This window comes from Patiria miniata, unplaced genomic scaffold (assembly GCF_015706575.1).
Source record: "Patiria miniata isolate m_02_andy unplaced genomic scaffold, ASM1570657v1 HiC_scaffold_24, whole genome shotgun sequence".
NCBI classification, from domain to species: Eukaryota; Metazoa; Echinodermata; class Asteroidea; order Valvatida; family Asterinidae; genus Patiria; species Patiria miniata.
Window position 1 is genome coordinate 5,900,582 of NW_024037063.1, and position 24,098 is coordinate 5,924,679.

At 40.2% G+C, this 24,098-nt stretch overlaps 4 protein-coding genes and 1 long non-coding RNA gene across 5 annotated transcripts; 1 reads left to right on the top strand and 4 right to left on the bottom strand.

The window, feature by feature from the left end:
* Positions 1 to 701: 701 nt before the first annotated feature.
* LOC119731744 lies at positions 702 to 3,388 on the bottom strand. Its single transcript, XM_038204985.1, has 3 exons — positions 3,290 to 3,388; positions 1,615 to 1,984; positions 702 to 1,479 (listed from the first exon to the last, which is right to left on the bottom strand). The coding sequence occupies exons 2-3, from the start codon at positions 1,982 to 1,984 to the stop codon at positions 1,040 to 1,042; spliced, it is 810 nt and encodes a 269-aa protein (XP_038060913.1). The 5' UTR covers positions 3,290 to 3,388; the 3' UTR covers positions 702 to 1,039.
* Positions 3,389 to 4,734: 1,346 nt separating this feature from the next.
* LOC119731745 (glutathione peroxidase-like) lies at positions 4,735 to 6,368 on the bottom strand. The gene is made up of 2 exons (XM_038204986.1): positions 5,814 to 6,368; positions 4,735 to 5,510 (listed from the first exon to the last, which is right to left on the bottom strand). Exons 1-2 carry the CDS (start codon positions 6,243 to 6,245, stop codon positions 5,238 to 5,240), a joined length of 705 nt encoding a protein of 234 aa, XP_038060914.1. The 5' UTR covers positions 6,246 to 6,368; the 3' UTR covers positions 4,735 to 5,237.
* An 835-nt stretch (positions 6,369 to 7,203) lies between these two features.
* On the bottom strand, positions 7,204 to 8,745 carry LOC119731746. The gene is made up of 2 exons (XM_038204987.1): positions 8,668 to 8,745; positions 7,204 to 7,869 (listed from the first exon to the last, which is right to left on the bottom strand). Exons 1-2 carry the CDS (start codon positions 8,728 to 8,730, stop codon positions 7,393 to 7,395), a joined length of 540 nt encoding a protein of 179 aa, XP_038060915.1. The 5' UTR covers positions 8,731 to 8,745; the 3' UTR covers positions 7,204 to 7,392.
* A 1,389-nt stretch (positions 8,746 to 10,134) lies between these two features.
* On the top strand, positions 10,135 to 11,712 carry LOC119731748. Its single transcript, XR_005271489.1, has 2 exons — positions 10,135 to 10,245; positions 10,385 to 11,712. It is a non-coding gene; the product is annotated as an uncharacterized LOC119731748 (long non-coding RNA).
* Positions 11,713 to 12,911: 1,199 nt separating this feature from the next.
* LOC119731747 (pentraxin fusion protein-like) lies at positions 12,912 to 20,630 on the bottom strand. Its single transcript, XM_038204988.1, has 8 exons — positions 20,447 to 20,630; positions 17,802 to 17,859; positions 16,635 to 16,772; positions 16,075 to 16,167; positions 15,558 to 15,791; positions 15,021 to 15,155; positions 14,404 to 14,493; positions 12,912 to 13,953 (listed from the first exon to the last, which is right to left on the bottom strand). The coding sequence occupies exons 1-8, from the start codon at positions 20,519 to 20,521 to the stop codon at positions 13,721 to 13,723; spliced, it is 1,056 nt and encodes a 351-aa protein (XP_038060916.1). The 5' UTR covers positions 20,522 to 20,630; the 3' UTR covers positions 12,912 to 13,720.
* Positions 20,631 to 24,098: the final 3,468 nt, after the last annotated feature.

Sequence of the window (24,098 nt, forward strand, 5' to 3'; positions counted from 1 at the left end):
AGTTCGTGAAACCGAAAAAGCTGCAAAACTGTAAATTTTCTTGTTCACGAAGTAACACTCTTCAACGTATACAACACGAGGAAAGTGCAACTTCAGGTCAGCGCGCGCGCGCTCATACAAATTACTTATTACAAGAAGAGTGTTACTTCGTAAAAACGTTTTTGCTCACTTTTTGTCTTAATGAGCAGAGTGCGCGCCATGCATTGCAATGGTTAATGGATACTTGAGTGTTACTTCGTGAAAACGAAAATTGTCACTTTCACGCAAAAGTTGCCATGGATACTTGGCGTAATTATTAAAGTAAAGCTCTTGAAGCTTTGAAACTTCGTACAAAGGTAGGCCTTGATGAATAATGTTTAAAAATAAAAAAAAACTGAAAATCGAAAAAAATATGGTTTAACACGGTAGAGTGTTACTTCGTGGTGTCGGTGATGAATTATCAACTAAAATGGTCCTGATGAAGGTGCACTTGAAATTTGATAGGTGCCCCAGTACATTTCGCAAACAGCTATGGTATCCGGTGGACGTTTTCACATATCTTACGCGCTATACTAAATATGACACCGGTACGTGTCACATCACATAGTTTGCACCGCAGACTGATACTACCTTGATCTAACCAAAATATGCTGATAAAACTCTGACCAAATTACTAACTCTTAAAACAAACTTGTAATTAAAAAAAAGTGGAACTAGGAAACTTGCCGTCTGTAAGTTTATTTTATTAATGCTACTATATATATCTTTTTATTCATAAATGCTGACGTCATTTAAAATTATATCCAAACAAATTGCATTAACATAAACTTAAAAAACATAATCAAATAAATACAAATAAAGTGAACAAATTCCGAGTAAATGTTTAAAGTAAAACTTTGTTACCAGAATGAATTCATTGATACTGAATTAATTTATCAATTAATAACAGAATGTCCGTAATCCTTGCATTCGTCAAAAGATAAAACTAGAGTTTGAATTACTTGTAATATTGTGGTTGAATGGGGAGTGAAACCTTTAAACGGATCATTCGCTATTATCTTTAGAATATCGCGACCATGAGAGCCAACACACTGAGAATAGCCAGTAAGCTGCTTTTCAAATTTGCTTGGCCGTTGTCTGGGGGCATGTTTGTACCCTGGGACCCATCAGGGGGCCCATTTGGGGGCAGAGTGCTCGTGTACTCGCCTTTGAAACATCCCATTATGTACGGGAAATCACTCGTGGTGTGATACTGATACTGCCCGTTCACGGACCGGCCGTGGCACTCGTCCAGGTCTGATGACGTCAGCGTATTGCCGTTCTCGTCATTAGGGCCATAGATGGGAAACCCATCCAGGGCCACGCCTATCAACGGTGAGGGTTCCCCATCAACGATGCTGAAGACGCAGGACGACGGCTGTTTGTGGTAATGATAGGTACCTCGGTTTGTTGGGTGGCCATCACAGCTGTCGAAGGTCTCTGTAAGCACGGCATCCTCTCCTACAAAAATGCAACAGTCGTCAGGAAACAATTATTTTTGGAATCAAAGTTTATCTTTGCTTCGTGGTTGTATATACATTTTTTATTGAACAGTAATATAAAGCCGCTGTTTTGATTTTGAATCGTGATCCTCACCTGTAGCTGTGTAAGGGTTGAAGAACGGAATTCCATTGATTGCTACACCGATTGGTCCCATTGGCAGATCGGTGGTAGAATCGGCTACCGTAGGGTTGACTGGAATCTCCCATTCATGCGTCTGTACTGTGATATCATTCGGGTTAGCCAAATTTGGGTAATCCGCAGTAGCATGGTCTGGTACCCCGTTACTGGTGATGGTATGCATGCCATTTGCCGTAGTAATGGTCACCATTCCTGTCTCCCCTGTGTTGCCCTCGACCATGTCTGACGTCATGAAGCGAGCTATCTGATCGTCGGTGAGGGCGCTTGACATGGCAACCATGGCGAGAAGGCAGGTTGTGATAGGAAGCATGGCGGCTGACGTCATCTAGGGATGAGTTGGATTAAGCATAAACTGTAATTGTTTTTTTTTATTAAGGAATGTTATTTAAGCACTTGTGTAATCGATTTAATACAAGATAAGCATAACACAAACATCATGTGTACTTGAACAGGGACAATAGTTCTTAGTAAAACGATAAATACAAATCAAAAGAAAATCAATCAATTAATAAATCACTACCATAAACAACATCAGTCAACAGATTAAACAAAAATAGATACATATCTGAATTTACGATAACGAATGAGTATCCAATACCACGTGATACAGTGACTAACACGTGATGACTGGGAGGGGCTCTAGGAAACGAAGACAAGGACGTCGGGTCTGTAACTTGAAACGATTACAGAGTGTATGGCTCGAAATGCTTCAATAAGTGTTATTTCGCCACTCGAAATCCTTCTCGACTACCTACCAAATTTAAACATTCTTCCAAATTAGGACCCAGTAATTTTCCCTTTCTAAAAGCTGGACCTGAACTGCTAATACAAAATATTAACCTCGGCTAGTCTACGTATAATAGCAGACAAAAACAGTCCCAGTTTAATTTGAGTCAGAGTGTGCCGTAAAACTGGCAAGAATATACCAACGGCATATAGTATAGGATGTTGCTTCCTTTATTAAGCCATTGGAGAGGATTTTTTATAACTACAGCTCACTATCATTACTATCTAGCAGATGTAACTACCCTCTGAAATGTTCAATGCAAAACCTTACCATATACACTACGCAAGGAGAGATACAAATGAACGAATGTATGACAAAGTAGATCCATAAAAATAATTCTTAATGACACAAAAGGGGAGCCCACGTAGAAGTCGACATCAAAATGAGGCAAATACAAATTGCAAGCCCCCACACACTGAGTCAATGGACGAAAAGTACAAACACAAACGAAGTTCAGCAAAGAACACCCCCCACAACCCCCTGCCCCCCCCCAAAAAAAAACCCAAGAAAAACAAAAAACGAGAATTTATTTTTAATTCAACACATTGTAAAAGAAAACTCGTTCTTATTGTTTCATGATTCACACCAATGTTTCCCCACCTCTCATAATATACATGTAGTTACTTTGTAGCCTCATAATTAATCCACACCCGTGGGGCACTATTGCTTTTACACAAATATTGAATGTTTACTTTTACTTAAAAATGATAAATAAAACCCTCAGCTCAAAGTGTGAAGGGTTGGTGTAGCCACAACTTGCTCTATGGTGTAGCACAGGGCCAGCAGGAGCTTCGAAAACAATGATATTAATTAACCTAAATACATACATAAGGACGCACGTACCTTGCGACGACCTGTATAAACGTTTTGTCTCTCCAAACTTTCTTCTGCAACTGAATGGCGATGTCACCGACTAGTACCTATTATAAAAGGCGATGTCGCCGGCTATACCATAGCTATTATATTTTGTATAGGCTTTTGTAATGGTTATGTAATTTTTGTTGATTCTTCTGCTAAAGTGGGATCAATGGAAGAGGCATACAAAATAAGTACGAGCTTTTTGCCAGGTTGATCGGACACAAAATTAAAAAGTTCATTAGTAATGTGTGTGGCTTGCTCACTCTCATTTAGTACGAGGTTTGTGTTGACTCACGGTATAACAGACACCATACACGATATATGCTTCTACTACATGTAACTATATCAAACACATTTAGCATTTACGGGAACCGTTTGGACAAATCGATCGAACTCCGTTTTCGTTAGCTGTTATGATAAAGGCTTGTTCATCTTGAAAACATATTTTTCCTTCTATAGAACGGTTTGGGTGCAGGTAGGTAGGGTTGGTGCTATTAAATTTTGCTTTGTTTTGCCAACAGTGTGTATACATGCTTAAAATGATGTTCATCTTCACGATATAAGCTTAGGCTTTACCTCATCTTAGGCTATTCTGTCGGCTGGTGCGCGGTGGCTCAGTGCACTAATTGGGATGTTATGTGAGTGCTGGAAATTTTAAATCATTGTGTTAACATGAGAAGCAAAAGTAATGAGCAGTATTTTATTACAGATCCTTGTTACCATGGTATCTAATTAGTCTTATTACGTGGAGCAGCTGTTTGCTAAAAGTAAACAGGACAGTCAATAATGAACGCGCGATTCTTTTTGATTTTAAAAGTGTCGTAATGACGACTGAATGAGAGAAAATTGTCTTCATTATAATTGTCTTTTGTTGAATCATGGAGGAAGGAAAACATAATGTCTAAAATAAATGACTGAATGGATGCCGTTGCTGATCGAAAACTGGAACGAAGCTGTCAAATTCTCGCGTCAGAATTTTGCAGCATTGAAAATGTCACCTTTACCACTTGAGGGCGTTGTCCTAGTCTGATACAGTTCCTGTTTGCAGTACAACTTATTATAGCACCAACAATCATTTGTTATCCAGGCAGATAACAAAAAAAAATTTATCACCAGAGCAGTGGCATAGTCCAAGTAACATCTGATAATAATAATAAATGTAATCTTCAGTGTTGTTTAAAAATCTATGACGATTTGCAAATTTTTGATCCCCGACTGCAGGTTTTGGCCCCTTGTAACTCAGTCCGCAAAGTTTTACCAAATATCGCCAGAGTTTTACCAAGTAGAATGCGGGAGTATACTGTCATGCCATGATGCCAGCCGCGATTGATTTAGAACATGCGCTCGACATGCTAAATAAGGAGGGGGAGTGTCGTAAATAAGGAGGGGGAGTGTCGAAAATAAACTGAAACAGAAAAATAAACTATAAGTACAGATATTTTCCGTTTGCTTTCAGGTTCTTTGGAACATTTATTTCAATTTTGACTTCATATTGAATGATCGATAAACAAAGTCTATAATATTTATAGCCAAAGATTTCGTTAGCTCGACAAGCGTCTGCTTGACCACAGTTGTCCGAACTGCGCATGCCCGAATGCACAAGAGCATGCGCGTTTGAACAAGCATCAAAACCGCTCGCCCGCCATTTTGTGGCATTTACAAACGGCTCGTCATCAGCTGTGATGTGACACAAACATTCAGTCGAAATAACGAAATCTCTCAAAAAAATCTGGTAGAAAATGTTTATCAAAAGTTTGTCAATGTTGTACCCAAATCAGGATCAAACACATTTAGCACAAACGAACATTATTTTTACAATTATTTCTTACATCATTTATAAATTTGTTAAACAATTAGTATTCATTTGTTCTTATATTTAGGACATAATGGATTCCCATAATAAAAAGGGCCAGTTTGAAGACACTATTTTCGTCTACCAAAATTTGGGAGCGGCTGCCCCACTACTTTGTGTTGTTTTGTCCTCAGGTTCTGGAGGCGAGGTTGCCATATCTCTCATAGTAATCAACAACTCGATATCGTCCTTCAGCTGATCAGGAATCACCGATGGGTTGTATCGCTTGTATGGGACGCCCTCAGCGTCGATCAGAAACTTCTGAAAGTTCCAGGTGATATCGCCTACGCGGATGGGAGACCAGAACATTTGCTCAGGGTCGCCGATGTCGATCTTCACGGGAGGACAGACACTCTGAGGAAAAAAACAACCAACAAACAAATTTAAGATGGTTGACAGAAATTCGACGCATGGGCACAAGTTCACTTTTGAAGCACGGATGTAACTCGCCCCAGAAAGCGATTATTGGAAATATTCAGAGTAGCTTATAGTCATTTAATGATGCAGACAATGTGATGACACGACAGCAACATACAGTGGATGGAGGAGCAATTGTGATCTTGGTTAAGGACAAACCGCCATGAACCACTTTGATTTCATATAGTTTGAGCTGGTAGACGCACAGTAAAAATAGGAAAGTAGCTGTTTTGTACTCACCTTCAGCCGCGTGTACAAGGCGTGTTCCGATTCACCGTTCACCTCCAACTTCTCAAACATCGGGAAGTTGGGCACATAGCCCCCGCCCGGGCGCACGTGCTGCAACAGCGGCATGATCTCGCTGTTGGAGCCCGGCTCCTGCAAGCGGAACTGGTTACACGGGAAAGCAAGAATCTCCAAGTCGTCAGGGTACTCCTCGCGTAGTGCATTCAGCAAGGGGTACTGGAAGACCAACCCTCAGAAACTGGCCACATTGATGACGATCACGATCTTCCCTTTGTAGTCAGACAGGGTGATCTGTTTGGCGCCATCGATCGTAGTCAGCGTGAAGTCGTGGATGGAGTGAGTGGCGTTAGCGGCGCAGCGCGATTCTTGCCCTAAAACGCCGGGAAGCGCTAGGAGCGCGAGCGCTAGACCCGTCAAGGCAAGCATGTTGACGGTCTTCAATGCCTCTCGAAATACCAACCAAGGTTTATATACTGACCATTAATCACCTAATCCATGATTATGTAGCTTCAGTAGTGGTGTGCCATGGACCTTGCCCAAGCGGCCTTTGTATAATATTATTATCGACACAAAATGACTATCATGTTTTGTAACTATGCACACTGTGTTGCTTTACGCTTTATTGTTCACTGTTTTATCTATATCTCGCATTAAAAACCAAATTGAATGATAAACTGTTTTTTTAACTTATGTCACAAGGGTTAGGGATCATATCAAAAGTTGTCAATTATAGAGCGTTGAAGTCTACCAAATCTTTAAATTAATATACAATCCCTCATTCCATGCACGTGGTTATGCCACGCACATCTCAAGTTATTGTGGGCGTAGCCAGCAGCGGGGGGTATTCCCCCCCCCCACATATTTTGTAATACTGCTCTTTTCCGTTCAAATGCCCTTCTTTCTCCAGCGCTTACGCCCAAATACTTAAGAGTGCCCTTTTTGTTGACAGGTGTCCTATATATGTTGCTGAATAAGTATTTTTTTTTTTACAAAAAGTCATGACCTTGGGATATAAAAACACAACTTTGCTAAATAAGCTGTCAAAATAGAATGTTATTTGAAAAAAATGACATTAGAAGTTAAAATTAAATCGATTTAACACGTGTCTTGTCATCATCTAAAAAAGGGAGCAGTTAGAGGTATGATTTCTTTCAAAGACAAAAAAAGGTTTGCAATAGGCCCATGGGCGTCGCCAGGATTTTTTCTAGAGAGGGGCAAAACATTTTGTTGGCCAAAAAATGCTTGTATTTCTCAACACATTCTCGATTTATCAGTTTTAGACGGGGGCAGGGACATTTTGCCCCCCCCCTCCCCAAACTCATTAAATTTACACCACTTTGTCTTCGTGCCTCTTTTTTTTTTTTTTTTTTTTTTTTTCGGGGGGGGGGGGCAGGTGCCCCCTTGCCCCCCCCCCCCCTCGCGGCGCCCATGAATAGGCCTAAAGGGTATGCATGCACAGCCGTTTCTCCATAGTAAACTTGTATGCGAGATTAAGTCAGTGAGGTCCCGTTTTTCGTCTCTCTATAATGACATCATACGACTTTTCCTGTCCATGACGAGCATAGAGCTCCGATTAGGCTTGGGGAGATTCGCAGGTATAGGCGCCCTCCACCTGTTCCATGACATGTGGAGTTACTGCCTCGGCTCCACTCTGAAAGTTGACGTTCCAGACCTTCAGTGCCCCAGTATCATAGCGATCCCCACCAAGCACCACGTACTCCTCACCTACCTCTACGTCAGCTCGGGAGCACATGGCCCCGTTATCACCAAACATAGACACGGTGACAGTCTTGGTGACTTGAGGACCCCCTTCTTTGTTCTTGTAGACGCACTCTACGTCGAAGGTGGCGTTGTAGAATCCGGCGTACCAGCGGAAAGTGGTCGGCCAGGGATGGATCGCCTCGACTTTACCTTTGAAGGCGGCTTGTGCTCGTGACATGCGCTGCACGATACCTTGAGGTGGTGAAGGGACATACGTGCATGCTGAGCACAGACTGACCGCAATAAGAAAAAGCACTGCCTTCAGGCTAGTTTTCTCCATTTTTGATCCCTGTGGAAAACAATTATAAGAACGTGTATGAAAACAAATCGAGAAAATCAGGGCTCGCCCAGCTTCGATTAAAAATCTAGATCAATTCGCCAAAAGATCAATTCGCCTTTGCAATAAACTGTTCTATTTTGCTTTTATGGATACCGTTTTTACGTCCTCGATATTGGGTTCCGCCTTTTTGTTCTTGACACTATATAGTGATTTATGTCAATTTCAAAACTTACTTTAAAAACAAAATCATTCACAGTTAAAGGGAAAAAACAACATTTGCAAACATCAAAAAATAAAACTACCAAATCATTTTGAAATACCTTGCTGGACTGTTAGTGAATGACAGTGTAAAGCATCCTGTAAAATCATGGCACCTTGTATACTGTCATTTTCAAGAAAAGTGGTATTTTTGTATCAATTTCCAACGCTGGTCGGCCGACCAGCGTTGGGAAAAAACTGGCTTTTTTTTCAAATACTGGCCCCAACTGACCATCGCACTTGTTTGCAATCGATTACACACCTATGAACGGGTACAAGCTAGCTAGACTGGTTCCCTGACCTTACAATTCCCCAATGTATGTAAACTGCTCTGTTTCTTCTTATATGGAGTCAGAGAACCAGACTACAGGAATATGATTGTTTTTCTTGGTTTTTATAGCATTTTTGAACCCAAAACCTCAAAAAAGTCAGTGAAACTATATTTGCTCTATATTTCCAACCCCCCAATTCCATCCATTTCTGAAAATTACAGCAAAAGCAAATGATGTATATTCCCTTTAAAACACCCTTGAAAGTTGTCACACTTACTTTGGTTTTCTTGCACGTTACTTGTCTCTTCGCGCCGACTGCCAAATTTGGTGTCAAATGCATTTTCGGCGACCATTATATAAGTTTTTTAACTACACGAAACTGCGGTGACCACCTGTTATTGAAACAAGAGAACGTCTTTGAGTTGAGCTGAAGAAATAACAGCTCATGAAAACCACAGTTTCTGTCATCTATCAAGTGTATAGCTTCAAATTAAGCTGGCAGAATTCGAACACTAACTTGAATTGACAACTAGTATTTTGACAGTTTAATTGTCTTCTTGTATGTCGGCATGTAATACTATAACTTCTTTTGTATTTAATTTCCAATTAATTAATCCCAGCAATAAGGACCAATGAATCAATGACAAAAAAATGTATCCAATAACAATCATTGGTAATATTATTGAGTGATCTAAAATATATCAGGTAGTTCGTTTTATTCATAGTCCGTTGAGCAGCGTGACACGCCATCTGCCGGCGAAATTTTAACGAGGTTAAAAAAAACCGTTGAGATGAAAAAGATTTTTAAAAAGTTGAAATCAACAACTTACTCCATTGGATGTCAAAGAAAGAAGTGCTATATTTTAGATCATTCATATCCTCCGTGATTAGCCTGGTACCTTGTCTCAGTATCGGCCTTCATGGTGTCACGTGTGGAGCTATAGACTGTACCGTGACTGTACCTGGTAAAGTCTTGTCAGCCATACCATGGGCCGTGCCTGGTCATTGTCCGTCGGGACTGTACAAAATAATCAATGAAAATATAAATCTAAAGTAACTATATAGCCATACTTCTTCATGTCTGGTCTCTCAAGAACCAGTACTGTGCAAAATTCTTCAAAAATTTGTGTCTGACAATTTGACATTATTTTCTCAAATGATAATATATATCCAATGTATTAGCCCGCAGACAGCGAACAAAATTCTTATGTCTCTATTCTCTAACCATACCAAATTTAAAAGATTCCTCATTAAATCGGAATTACATTGGCAGCCTTGTTAATATGATAGGCCTACAGGTGTTGACGGACCGTTTTTAATTAAGTGGTATCTTTACAACACTCTCTGTCACTTGTCAGAAGTGTCACCCATACCTGTCATAAGGTTCACTGAATTTGACTGTCGCTCTCGAGTGGGCGTTGGTTTGTAACGTACAAACCATTGCAACTAAACTGCACAAGTTCCACTTCAGTCATTTGTATCTATATCGTATTCCACTGAGAAGCGTGCTGCTCAGTTGGCATTATTCTTTCCGAGTCATCGACATCCGTGTGGCTCCGTCTAGGCCAGCTAGACAAAAACATGCAACATGATAATCTGATGGAGAAGTGTCTGACAGCCTTTTAATAACAAGCCCTCAACAGACGGATACATGTTCTCATTTTCAAGTTCTGACTGTATTTTATGACTGTCTTTTTGCGTTTAAGGTTTCATTGACAGGTGTCAAACTGAGATGAACATTCTATATAAAAAATAATGGTCCGATTTGTGCTTCAGTTGAAGACGTTGGTTTCAGATCGAGCAGAAATCCAACTTCTCAATCCTGTTGCAAGCCTCATTCATTCGTCAAAACAGGGTAAGTTTTTTTTCAGTCGTGGGGAAATGGTGACAAATTTGTTAAGTTATGCCATTCAAACAATTTTGTGTGTAAGGATAATCAAATTGACTGGTTTTTTTTTTTTGGAAGTTCATTATTTCCCGTCTGTTTGGTACAGGTTTTTTGAGACACATCAGTCATGCAGGGCGTAGGTGTAATTCTGTTGATCTGTCTGGCCACTGCCGTTGCTCCTGGCCACGCCTGTTCTCCTCCCGCCTTTTGGAGGCCTGAGAGTTTCCAGGATAGGCTTCAACAAGCAACGGTTGTATTCAGGGGTAAGGTGACCAGCACAAACGCACCCAGATCAGGCGGCCGCGGTATCTACTCAGCTACCTTTGAAGTCGAGTGCTTCTATAATGGCTTGATCGACACCGGGCCAAAAAGTGTCACCATAGGAGGCTTCGGCTGGGACTACGGCTTGTGTAGCAATACTCAGGTCCATGTAGGAAAGGATTACGTCATCTTTGCTGATACCTACGGTTCTGGTACTTTGCAGCTGGCTGACATCAACGTACAGAGTGGGGCGACAGAGGCTACATCCGATGTGATTGCACAGGTGGAGCAAAGCCTCTCCTGTGTGCAACCCACCGACTAGGTTCAACAATTGTGACTCGGAAACGCCTCTTGATCTTTGGCATTAATATGGCAATTTTATCAGTTTGTTAACTTTAACTTTGAATCATGAAGGCATGCATGTAGTAGTTTTATCACGACGGTATAATAAGCTCTAAAATGAGTTTTGTAATTGGTAACTTGGTTATTTACGTGTATACGTACCCCCTCCCCAGGAGCTTTTGATTTAAAGTAGTCATCATTTGGCCACTACAATGCATATAAACACACCTAGAAATGTCCATAAGATAATGGTTTACGGTAGCACTATATGTGACAAATCACTTTTGTGAGTTTGTGAGTTTCTGAGAAGAACCGGGGGAAACTCAACGTTTCGGAGAGTATACTCTTCTCGTCGTAGAAATATCTACCAACAATTTGAACATAATGGTTGTGGCGTATGATATTCATCCATCTAAGCAAGTAGCCTATGTCATAATTATCAATGATGTTTGAGATGCATCATCAACAACAGCCGTTTTGTGAACAACTGAATTACAATGAGATATTTAAGGCTAAATATACACGCACCTGTCTTAGTGCATTAGTTATGACGTACTTTTATTAACTGGGTCAACTTTACTGAATTTGGTGGTGGAAATGTCTCTTTTCAAATGGTATGGTGAAAGGTGTCAATGCCGTGTTATAGTGTTATGTGAATATCAGCGTAAAAACCTTTTCAAATCTTCCCTGATCAAACGTTTGAAACAAACTTAATTCTAAACTGAATATTAGTGGTGGAGGCTAATTCGAGTCACCTCTCTAAATCACTTTTTCTTTGGTGCACGATGAATCGCTATTAAAACAAACCGGTAAGATATGAATAAGCTGAAAGGTCAGACTGATATGTTTTGTTTTGTTTTGTGTTGGATTTTCTGAAGAAAAACAAATTAACGCATGGCTGTGCTGTACACCATTCAAAGCGTGCAGATAATGCGAAATTGATAGCCACTGGTGCATTACACCGTCGTCCTTTTATAGGCCTATATACATATGGCACCAATACCTAGTTTTCAGTTTCAACGGGTCACCTCATGCTGCTGTATTAATGCAGAGTATTTTGCAGCATCGTTTTACTACATATAAGCTAACTTGATTTTGTCACGACCTCGAAAAGGATATTAAGTCTCAAGTCAATTTTCATTGTGAAGCGTCAGGGCCAAGTTTCATCTATACAAATAGACCTTTCTGGGGTTGAACTTTATTTATAATGGTCATTTATTTATAATGTTCAGTTGGAGAAGTTGATCGTAATCGGCACATGTTTTATCGCCGTGTTCACTTCGAAATAGACACTGGAGTAGCTGCGCCCTCAAGAGTCTGAAGGTGACCAGTTGCAACAGGTCAACATCTTGAGGCAACACTTTTTCGTTCAGACAACAAAACCAGCGACCAAAAAGACGATGATAATATACAAGATTGGCTGCAGGACTGGCCGTAATTCTTGTTGGCTGATCTTCACTTTGCATGCACTTTATATTTTTGCCTCTTGCGGCCGAGGGGAAATATTTAACATTCCTTGCGAAGCTTCCGTACCACGTATGGAGCAATGTTGTGTAATCCAGTGTGCAATCGGACTAGTACTTAAAAGTACAGCGCTACACTAGTGCATCCAACATACAAAAACGAAGCCATTTAATGTGTGAATGGCAACCGGCAATGAGTTCATATACGACTAATATGCCTCTGATTACAACCATAAATTGCTGAAGAGGAATTGTTTTCATCAACCTATAATAGTATAGCTAAGTTAAGTAGGCCCTACCAAATCAATGCCAAAATGCACGCGTCAGATTTTATTTTTAAACTAAGGTGCACTTGTCTTGCAACAAACATATCCTTGACATACAAATTACCATATAGTAACGTTTGAAGGAAAGAATGGAGGAAATTAATTTGAACACTTTGATTGGACGCCGGAACATCTCAATGATTTTTCTTCATGAATTGTGTCAGGTCGCCTCCAAGTAGTAAGTTTTACTATGATCCTTTACATCCTCACTTTTAAGAATATAGATAAATCAGAGAAGGGATGTCATGCTAGTAAACATTTTTTTTATTACTCAAAAGAATGCACCAAATTATTAAAAAGAATAAAAGAGCAGTAATAAAGCAATGAAAACTGCGTTAAAAAGTTTTGAAAAAAAGTTGCAATAAAACGATGTAAAATAAAACCTTAACCACCACCAACTTTAAGCGATGTAGTCTTCAACTCGTAACGTTAGCTAAACAAAAATAAACCAATCACAAATAAAAGTTGCAATAAAACGCTGTAAAATAAGACCTTAACCACCACCAACTTTAAGCGATGTAGTCTTCAACTCGTATCGTTAGCTAAACAAAAATAAACCAATCACAAACTGAATTTGTGGAAATCGAATCACCAAAGTCAGGGTAGAGAAACAATCTGACTGATCATTTCTTGAGTTATTTTCATATTCCAAATAAATTTCAGAATAGTCCAATCAATTAACCAAAGTTTATTCAATGTACATGTACTGAGACAGTCGTCAAACCTAGGACTGATAATTGGTAAACGTTTTAGGAGTAGTCCGATGTGAATTTTCTTGTGGGAAGTTACAGACATGTCGAACCATATCGTTGACAAAGTAAAGAACTTGGCTCTGTATGACATCACCTTCACGCGTCATTCAGGCAAACAACAAAGTCACTTGTTAGGTTTACTTTTATTTAGAATTTAGCAAGGAAGAACCCATCCACCAATTAAAAAAACATAATAATAAACAGGCTCAATTCGTTATCGTAAAATAATTCGTAGTCGGGTCATGATTTTTAAACGGGTCTAATTCGAAATCGGGTGACGAGGTGACGGTGAATATTCTTAGCACTGTCCGGAAGAATGCACTTCAACGTAGACCTCACAGAGTTGAAGAACTGCAGTGCCCGGAATATCGACGCTCACGTAGCGCGCCCTCAGCGGTCGACCGCACTCAACCGCGATTGTACCGCCCAATGGTTGGGCTTGTTCGGCGGTGATTGGTGCCCCGCATGCCTGGTTCCCAATAGGGGTCTCGTTTGACCCAGCACGAACAATGGCGTTCTGCAGACGTTCACCTGTAAATAAATTAAAAGAACGGAATAGCAATTGAAAGGATGATACCTGTCATGCTTTTGTTTTGTAATTTTTTGTTTTGTTTATCTGTTAGGTTTGTAGCTTGTTCAAGAAAAGGACTTAATACATTGTATTTCAAACTGTCAATTAATATTGCTATTGATCGTTATTAGCCAAAATAAATTACAGGGTAAATTTACTGACTTCAGTGAATGTGGACATTCGTTGCTTATCTTGTAAAAAAAGAAATTGTACATTATAAAACAATTCAACATGACTTTTGTGGATTGAATACAAAAAAAAATGTACTGGGAGGTATTTGTGAGTAGAGCTAGTAAAGCCACCAAAAAGGCATCGTTGTATGCATACGCAAGAAACAAAGAGTCACATTTCTCTGTAAAGATCCCAACTTTTGCGTCGAGTGACTTTAGTGAAGATACTGTTATACTTACTGCAGCAGTCTCCACGGTTCAGGATGGTTACCTTGGTAACGCATTCCTCACCACCGAGATCGACTCTCCACCAGGGATTCTCCTCCTGACCTTAAAAAAAAAAAATCAACAAATCGTTATTCCAGCTAGAACCAGTATTATTTTGTATGTGTTGTGCCATTTTATAAGAGATGGACAGTCTTTTGTGACTGTGTGTGGTTGTGGTGATTTGAATCTTTTGTGTTTTTTTCTCTTTCACGCCAACCCGCAGATGATGTTTAGTGGAAATTATCACACTATATACATATTTTTGAGCCAAACCCATTTCTCTCTTTCGTCTATGTTTCAAATGAGGATTCATTCAGTCGTGATATTTAGTGGAAATTGTTACACTTCATACATAAAATGAGCAAGACCCACTTATCTCATTGGTTGCTGATTCAAATGAGGATGCATGCATGCACGATTTTTTTTATTATTACACCTCATACATATTTGTGAGCCAACTTCGCTTCTCTCACTGGTCGATGTTTCAAATGAGATTCATTCGGTCATGCTTTTTTTTACACTTCGAACATATTTATGAGCCAAACATGGATCTCTGATTGGTCGATGTTTTAAACGAGGATTCATCTTACTTGTGTGTGAGCATTTAGCATCGGGGTACATGATGGTCGATGAGCTACCGTCAACAGCTTTGCCCGCTGGATATCGTCCTGAGCCTTGTTCAGAGCTTTGCGAGGCTGGATGGTCAACGATACTGAACGCCTCCGCTATTTATGAGAAGAAAGACGTTTGTAGGACTTAAAACCTCAAATTATGAATTTGATATGGCATGCTACTTTCAGTATGGACAAAAGAGGTTCGAACTTTCCAACGGGACGCGACATCTTTTTAGTGACTTGTTTGATTCGCCGAGATAGCTTTGGTGAACCAAAATAAGCGATATTATACGAGAACCTGCTTACTGGATAAACATTTTAAAGTTGCTTACAAGACTCGGCTAATAGTAATAGTCGAGCTGGGCCCAGACTTCTAATTTTAGAACATTTTAAGATTCTGAATCAGTCAGTCACTCACTCAAGTGCCATCGGTCAGTTAAAAAAAAACAGTTGACTTGTCCTTCTGGTCCAACAACTCTGGAAAGAACCACATCGGCTATTGATGAAACTTACTTTCGCATTGGTCCAGGGAGAGTTCCTCCACAGTGACCTCACAAAGTTGCAAGGTGCCCGTACGGGGGATATCAACGCTGATGTAGCGCGCCCTCAACGGAGTAGGGCAATCCATCTGGATGGTACCACCGAGTGGTTTGGCTTGGGCAGCGGTGACAGCTGAGCCACAGGTCGGGTTGTCGGTAGCAGTGGGGCTGTTACCAGCGCGGACATTAGCTCCTTGCAAACGTTCGCCTGCAAATTAAATTTCCATAATACAAAAACGGGTTTGGTGCTGTTAATATATGGACCTATAATCCTACAAAACAGACCATGGATGAAACTGTAGAAGTTGCCACAATTTCTCGGACACGGGGTGTATACTGCAAGCCATTTTCAGCAATATCGTCCGCAGTTAAGAAAATTAATTAAAATTGGACAGCCCAAACCTTGAGGAATGAGGTCAGGAAGTAATATGGTTATACATTATTCCCATAATTATCGCATGATTTCCTTGGGTTTAATAATAATGACTTACTGCAGCAGTCTCCACGGTTCAGAATGTTGACTTTGCTGATGCAGTGTTCCCCTCCGAGATCGACCATCCACCACGGATTTTCCGAATTGGAAACTGGGCGACAGAAAATAAAAAGAACATTGTTAAAATAAGTAAAATATGGTGTAGGCCTGAAGACGAATTCATTTGTGTCGATTGTTTACATTGCCGATTGCATATACTTCAGAGATGTTGCGAAAACAACTAGAAATGACTGTCTGAAAGTGCCATAAAGGTGTCCATTGTTTTCAGTAAGAATGATTTCTTTCAGGAGTATTTAAGTAACTGTTTGTGATAATAAAATTATTTACATCCTCGGTCTTGCCTTCTCCACATTTACCTATTTTAACTGTTAATTTAGATATTTCTTCGTGAAAAAGAAATAGAGAATGGAACAAAGTAAACATGTCATATTTTAAAATCATTTTATCGTGGATTGAAACAAAATAATAAAAATAACTGTCGCATTCTACTAGGCCGGTTGACACCTCAATTTTGTAATGTTCGTTAGGTTTGGTACTCCAAAGACGAAAGTCTCTTACCAGTGTGAGAACATTTGGCATCGGGATACATGACGGTCGAGGAGCTTCCATCTACGGCCTTTGACGATGGGTATAGAAAACTACCATGAGAAGAACTCTGCCATGTCACCTTACCCACGATGGAGAGAGGTTGGCCGCCTTCATTGAAAACAAAATCAGAGAACGGCAGAAAAGATTACTGAACCGATATAGGACAAGTTATCACCGGCTATAAAAGAAATGAAAGTATTAAAGCTGCGTGATAATGCAGTGGCGTTTCACTCTGGCGCTCAGGTGGAGCGCGTGCACTACTTATTCGCGCCTAAAAATCAGAACGCTGGCCGATCATGTTCCATCCATAAGGGTTGGTGATTCAACCATCATGCCATCAAATCAAGTCAGAAATCTTGGTATTATCTTTGATTCATCTCTATCCATGGAACCTCACCTTACATCAATCTCTAGATCAGTCTGCATGTCGATCCGTAACATCGGACACATACGAAAATATCTTGACAAACACACAACTGAAATACTTGTTCACGCTTTCATCACATCCAAAATTGACATGGGCAATTCACTATTGTATGGCATTAACCTAAATCAACTAAACCGTTTGCAGCGACTACAAAACATCAGTGCCAGACTAATCTCTCTCACTAGTAAACATTCTCACATCACTCCTGTACTAGCAGATCTCCACTGGCTTCCAGTATCATACAGAATTAAATACAAACTTGGCCTATTCGTGTTCAAAATCCTCCACAGCAATGCGCCGGAGTATCTCATCGACCTCATCCACCCGCACTCAACAGCACGCACCGGACTCCGCTCCAGTGAGCTCATGATGCTTCACGAGCCCAGGACCTCCACTCTGTGGGGTGACAGATCCTTTACTGCAGCATCAGCCCGAGTGTGGAACCAACTCCCTCTGGCTATCAAATCATCTCCATCCATCACAACATTTAAGACAAACATAAAATCTCACCTGTACAAACAAGCTTACTCTCACAACACACAGTCTTAACTTGACTTTCTCCTCGAGCGCCATGAGCGCCTATTTTTGGCGGATACCGGCACTTTACAAATGTTCTTTTATTATTATTATTATTATTATTATTATCTTTGTTATTTATTTTACATATTCTTTTTCCTTGTTCATTTAAAAATATGGATGTGTTTATATACCTGCCACCTTCTTTTCTTCAGCTCTCTCCAGCATACGTTCAAGCAACTCCATTTCATCCTGTGAAAATGTAATCAAACATTTAGAAACAAACAATACAATTTGCAACTCTTGATTTAAGAAATAAAGTGAATCTGATCCTACAGTTTTGTTATGTTAAATGAAACTGATATTTCAACATTGGCGTATCGACATTGCCATAACGGTCGATCGGAAAGGGATTGGTGAGCCCTGCTAGCTGCCCCAAAATAATTAAGTTCTGGGTACGTCATGCATAATTGTAGTGTTCGCACTCTCTAGTAATAACGATAACCTTGTTCGTGTTTGGGGACAGCTCTTTTCAGGGAATGTCCTTTTTTTATGCAAAAAAGAAAACAGGGCCATGCCCCCCCCCCCCCCAACGAACGCATTTTTTTAAAGTAACGTCTCAAAAAAGACAGCCATTGCGTACACCACCCACAAAACTTTAAAAAGAAAACCATTTTCACCCCTTCCCTTGCTTTTCATGTTTAACTTGGGGCGGAAACTTTTTGGACCCACTTTCCGGGAGCGAAACCATTTTTGGCCCCCCATTTTTTTATATTATATCTCTATGCCCGTTGTTGGCATCCAAATTGACCAATCAACAGCTTAGTCCAGACTTCGGAATGAAATGACGTCGTGTGGACTCCAATTGGCTGGCGCGCGGGGTCGCATAAATTTGCATGCCTAGATGTATCAGACGTTTGACCGGAGACAGAGAGAGAATTAAGGCTCAGTTGGGCAACGACTGATACTCAGACTATAGTGCGTACATTGCATTACAGATTTTTTACACGATCCATTCACCTTCACCGATGTTTTTACAACTTAAAGACATATTGTGTTTTGTGGCGGGAAAACTGTGTGTTTTTGTCCCTTTTGGACTCCCCTCCCCCGTCCCTCCAATCATGGTAAGTTCAGGTGTCCCTCAGTGTTAATTGATTGCTGTTGTAAGCGCTGCCATGATTTTTTTTTTAATGTCTAGACACCTGGAGGTAAGAAAACGTACGTGCCTTTAGGGATTTCAGACCACCTTTAATGGATTTTTCAAAAATAGTGCAGGTTTTTATTTAGCTAACAATAATCACTCTTGCATGCCTCAGACGTCTTGTTTGCCAGGAATGAATGCCCGTCCCTGGCCAATATTTGCCACAAAATCCTTTCCCACGAAACCTGAATGGTTTCAAGGCCGTTAGGGTAAGGCCAACTTTGAATTGAATAATGGGGCAAATCTTTTGAATTGCTTCAGTTTGTCAAGCTGCAGGATCTTTTGCAACGTCAAGGTGTTTTTTTCGCTTAAGGTAACAGCACTTTGTATTGTAATGCATGAAGCTTTTCAAAAGTATGGGGGCCGGGGGCGGGCATACCTTGATCAGAGCTAAAGGGAGCACGAAGCCGGTGAAGCCTATATAACGGCGTGGGGTCGGTTCGGGGCCCACTTAACGACCCCGAAAAAAAATCGATTCTAGACACTCTGTGGTGCGATTTGAGGTATACTTTAATTTAACAATTTGTTTTAGCAAAAGATTACCATTTAAACATCAGTTTCGAGTTTGGAGTCAATGAATCAGCTATTCTGAGCTATAAAATCATATATAGGCTACAGTTTTATTCGGGGACGAAAAAATGGGGGGGGGGGAGGGGCAATACAGTCGATACTTAAATGAATGGTTTACATATAAACGAATGGTTTATACTTTTGATAACTAAATAGAAATGTTTTAATTGAGTCCATACTGAGGGCAAATGCATGAGGTAAAGTCGGGGGATACAATCCAAAAGAAATTTAAACTCAGCATAATGTATAGATACATTGATTATCGCGTTTACAAGAACATGGTTACAAAAAATTGTATGTCTTTATAAATATTCCCGTATCGTTTAGTCAGGTGTATGCCTTTCCGAGTATAGCGGCACAAGACATTTCATAGATTTTATGTCATTGTTATTGCCTTTAAAATCACTTTATTTTATAATATTTTAGTCTTCAAATTAACGGTGTTTCAGGCAGATCAGGCAAAAGATACGAAAAAAGAAGAGCAGAGCTAGAATCCGGCAAGAATAAAAAGGTTTCAAGGGACTGACTGATACTCAAAAGCCGAGTTCGACACCTTGCTGGAATCGAACCAAGTTAAAGGTAAAGATATCACTATTTGCCAAATCCAAGTCGATTGCACAGTGTTCCGTTAAAAACAATTTTTGAAAATATCTGGAAAAAAAATACTTTTAATTTACTTCTGCGTGTCAAAGTCGTTTAGGAAAGACAAAATTGTTAATGACAACGATGCCGCAACAATAATAGAAGGAATCACCATCATCTATGTCAAATTTTGTCTTTTTTATTTCCTATAAACCAATTCAATTTGCGATTTGTGACTTTGTTGCGGAAAAGAATAATTAACCGTTATAATGAATCGATACCAGCATTATTTGGCTAACGATACTTGGGAGTTGTCTGATTGTGAAACCCCTGACCTTTAATACGGACGGTTGTGGTCATCTATTGTGGTCTGGTTATGTGGCAAAAAATATTCTTCTTTACACTACGCGAAATCAACTTTATGATCACCGTAAGGTGTTTTTTTTTTGGGGGGGGGGGATTGAAGAAGAACTGTGACCAACTCACCTCGTTCATGGCGTCGGCGATCTGGAACCCCACAAGTCCCAGCACCAAGACAGCAGCAGCTACCCAGCGAAACATTCTTCTTCTCTTGATTTCAGAAACTCGGAAGGAAAAACGATCTCTAACTAGAATTGAGCTCAAGTCTAGTGAACGCTAGCGAGACCAGACACCAGAGTGAGGGAGTGGCGGAATGGGGCATGCTCTTATACCCTGCAGAAAGGCGTGTATCCCATAATACTTGCAAAAAGAAAAGAAAAGTGCGCATGTCTATATCGCATGACTAATAATCGCTGTATGGGTCGTATGGAAAGAAAGTTCAAGGTACGTAGGACAATAATTTTGCAAATGTGACCCCGAAAAGTACCCACCGATTTATTGAAAGAAAGCTTAATGCTCAAAGTGTAGCTAGATTAGTGTCAAATACCATGTGAAATTACTTCACCTGAAATGGTATTGTTTTGAAGAAAACTAACACTGACGGTGGTTTCAAAATAGGGTGCATGTATATGTACTTATTAAACAAGAAAAAAAAAACCACAAGTATTTATTTAACTGCATATAGGGCTCCGTGCACAAGTATACCCCTTCAACGGCCAGAAAAGGAGAGTTGGTGGAGACCTAGACTGGTTCCCGGTCCATCCATTGCGTATTTCGAATGATCCAAAGTTATTTGGGGTGGGAATTAGTCCAGGAGACCATACTGGGCACATTCAGGATGTCGTGCGTACTTCGTGAGCGAACCAGTACAGTACAGTGCGCACACGCATGCACGGTGTGTCCCGTCCACGGGGATCTCAAAAGTGGTAAATTAGCGCCCTCTTTGTTAGCGCACGGAGCCCATAACGGCAAATCTTTCAATCCAGATAGTGGCCTCCGTCCCGTAATTTTTTGCCATAAAGAATAATAATGCGAATGGCCAACGACGCATTGTGTCTGATCGCACCTTTGTTTTACTTAGGCCTTTTTAGTTTTGTTCCATTCAAATCAAATATTTTTTCTTCATGGTAAAGCTTCATCAATGCTAAATTTTAAAAACTCCATCAAATTAAGGACATGATCAGTGATATAACCCCCCCCCCGGATTTACGCCCCTGGTCATGCTACTTTACGTACTCCTACAAACAGGTCACGTTCACATTGCGTGTGAACGGTGAAAAATGCACTGTATACAATCAATGGTCCGTCGTACAATAAACTCAACAACATGTACACTGTGCATAGCAAAAGTTCGCAGTATAAAGTGCGATGTCCAATGATAATTCATGAATAAACATGTACACATCAAGACGATGAATATAAATATTCATTAGGACAATAAACACACAACGTTTCCTTTTTTCCTTTTTTTTCTTCGAACATCCAGTAAAGATGGCCAACAAACGCATAAAGGCTCCAAATACTACACACGGATATAAAGTTATACATGTCGGTGGGTTTTTAAGCTGATAGAGGGACATATCCAAGTTAACTTTGTAGTTTATGTTACTGATAATGGATGTAGTTATTTTTGAATGTTTAATTGTTTTTCTTTCAACAGGCTGGATGTCATTTATACCATAGACCTTGTTCGAGATATTTACTTACATTGATATGAAATTAAAAAATGAAACCAAAGCTCCAAAATAATTATCGTTTGTAATAGATCATCGAAACTGGAGACGTCAACGAAGCGACGATCCGTCTCGATTTCACTAGTTTTCATTTCACATAGCGTTTCATGTTGTTTATCTAGGGTTTATTTGACAATTTTAATAATTAAGAAGCCTTTTTGATGAAAACAGCTCGCATCTGTTTTCACCGAGAAGTACTGTAAAATAATAAATTTGAAATTTAACATGACAGCAGACGTTGCAAAATGATGTGGACAACATCTGCCCATAAAATCGCGAGCAAATAGAAAAGAAAAAAAAATCCTCTTTAATTGAACGAAAAGTTCAAAAAGAATTCCGGAATTCAAAGCCCTCGTGATAGTCTGCTGTTGACTCAGATGAACCTGTAGCCTTTTTTATAAGTTACTAACTTTTCCTCGTGTTAAACATTGACTAGAGCTTTAATGCTTTGTATTTGAATCCCCCTTTCCCGCATCAGGTGATTTCTATTTCGTCAGGAAGGGAATTCCCCTTAATGTGTGCAACACCACTCATTTCATTTGAATATGAATATCAGGGTGCGGCATATAGGCCCTACATAGTACATAGCCCTACCCTACGAACACTGACTGTTAAGTTTTGTGCACCATTCAGACAAGCGTTGACTGTTTGTGTGTCTCCGGAACCTATTCGAGTATTCGTGGGGAGAGTTTACATCTGCGGTTACGGTATTGTTCATAAACTTCCGTTCCATCACTTAGGCCAAAAAAAAGTCTCCGGTTTCTGGTATGGAGCTTGCCCAAAAAGTGGTGCGGCGACGCGGCGTTTTTTTTTTTTTTACCTGATTTTTTTGCTTCAAATGTCGGCTGATGACTGCAAATGGTGCCCGACTAAACTTAGTGCAAATATATGGGAGTCCAGAGAGGCCACATAAAGCTTATTCTCGACCATAACCCAATCTAAAAACACGTTAAAATTGTGCAGCAGCAGGATTCCAGTCAAACCAGTGAGTTTGGCGGTTTTGAGACATCATCTTTCATCGAATATAAACCTTTTTCATTTTGCCGACGCGCATGGCTACGGCGACGCGCGCGCATACCAGAAACCGGAGACTTTTTTTTTTGCCTTAAACATGTCTTCACCTTAAACACCTTGAAGGATACTGCTGATCTTTGGTCATCACGTGTAAGCATTTTTGTGTACTAAAATGATAAAAAGTAATTTTAGTGGGCTTTTTTGGGGGCACGCTCACCTCATCAATTCAGACAGCAAACATGCAGTAAGGCCAAAAAGAAAAAGAAACGAATGCACAGACCATGGTACTTGGTGGCATAAAATTTTAATATGGTCAGTTTTAGGGACGGAACTATTATAGAATGTAGCGCTGAATTTTTTTGTATTTATTAGAGCCCATTAATTGTTGACGTATTGTTAAACATTTTGAAAAGTGACTCAAAAGATACTACATATTTTTCATGTATAAGGGAAAAGGATGATTACTGCGTACAACAAATTGGTCAACGGCTGTTACTCGTCAGTGCATCATGAATATTCAGCTATTCGATGTTTGTTCATTCGTATTTTTGTTCAAGAAAATAACAATGACGTTACACCATTGCTATATCACTCAGTCATGCATGTACATTAAAGCATTTTAACCCTGTGCAGAGTGACCTGCGTACCCCGGGTACGCAGGTGACCGATTTTTTGGAGAAAAAAAATGAGGGACAATGACGTTCACCTTCCATCTAATCCTCATTTAACCCATGCCAAATCAGCTGGTTCAATGAACTTTGCAGCCAGGGTTTCACCCGAGCGATGTCAACAACCTTGGGACCAGGCCTCCTGCCAAGTCTCAATGAAACTTTATACAAACACCTGTAACTTGACACAGCCATCTCCCTTCATAGCCGCAAACCGCAGCCACCAGTCAATTATCTTTTAAGTGCCCTGTCTGGCAAATGCCTGGACACTGTCTGGCACATGGCTTTTTGTTGTTTTGACATGGATAGGGTCTTGCGTAGTGGGGGGAGTACCTGCGTCCCAAAGGTACGCAGTTGGCGACT

Bases quoted from the DNA above. Each gene is read 5' to 3' on its own strand.
- LOC119731744 (XM_038204985.1), bottom strand. From the start codon at position 1,984: ATGACGTCAGCCGCCATGCTTCCTATCACAACCTGCCTTCTCGCCATG. The intron at 1,480-1,614 runs GTGAGGATCACG...GCATTTTTGTAG, and splicing joins CAACCCTTACACAGCTACAG to GAGAGGATGCCGTGCTTACA.
- LOC119731746 (XM_038204987.1), bottom strand. From the start codon at position 8,730: ATGCATTTGACACCAAATTTGGCAGTCGGCGCGAAGAGACAAGTAACG. The intron at 7,870-8,667 runs GTAAGTGTGACA...TGTTTTCCACAG, and splicing joins TAACGTGCAAGAAAACCAAA to GGATCAAAAATGGAGAAAAC.
- LOC119731747 (XM_038204988.1), bottom strand. From the start codon at position 20,521: ATGTTTCGCTGGGTAGCTGCTGCTGTCTTGGTGCTGGGACTTGTGGGG. The intron at 15,792-16,074 runs GTAAGTCATTAT...TTTAATTTGCAG, and splicing joins GAACCGTGGAGACTGCTGCA to GCGAACGTTTGCAAGGAGCT. The intron at 14,494-15,020 runs GTAAGATGAATC...TTTTTTTTTAAG, and splicing joins TGCTAAATGCTCACACACAA to GTCAGGAGGAGAATCCCTGG.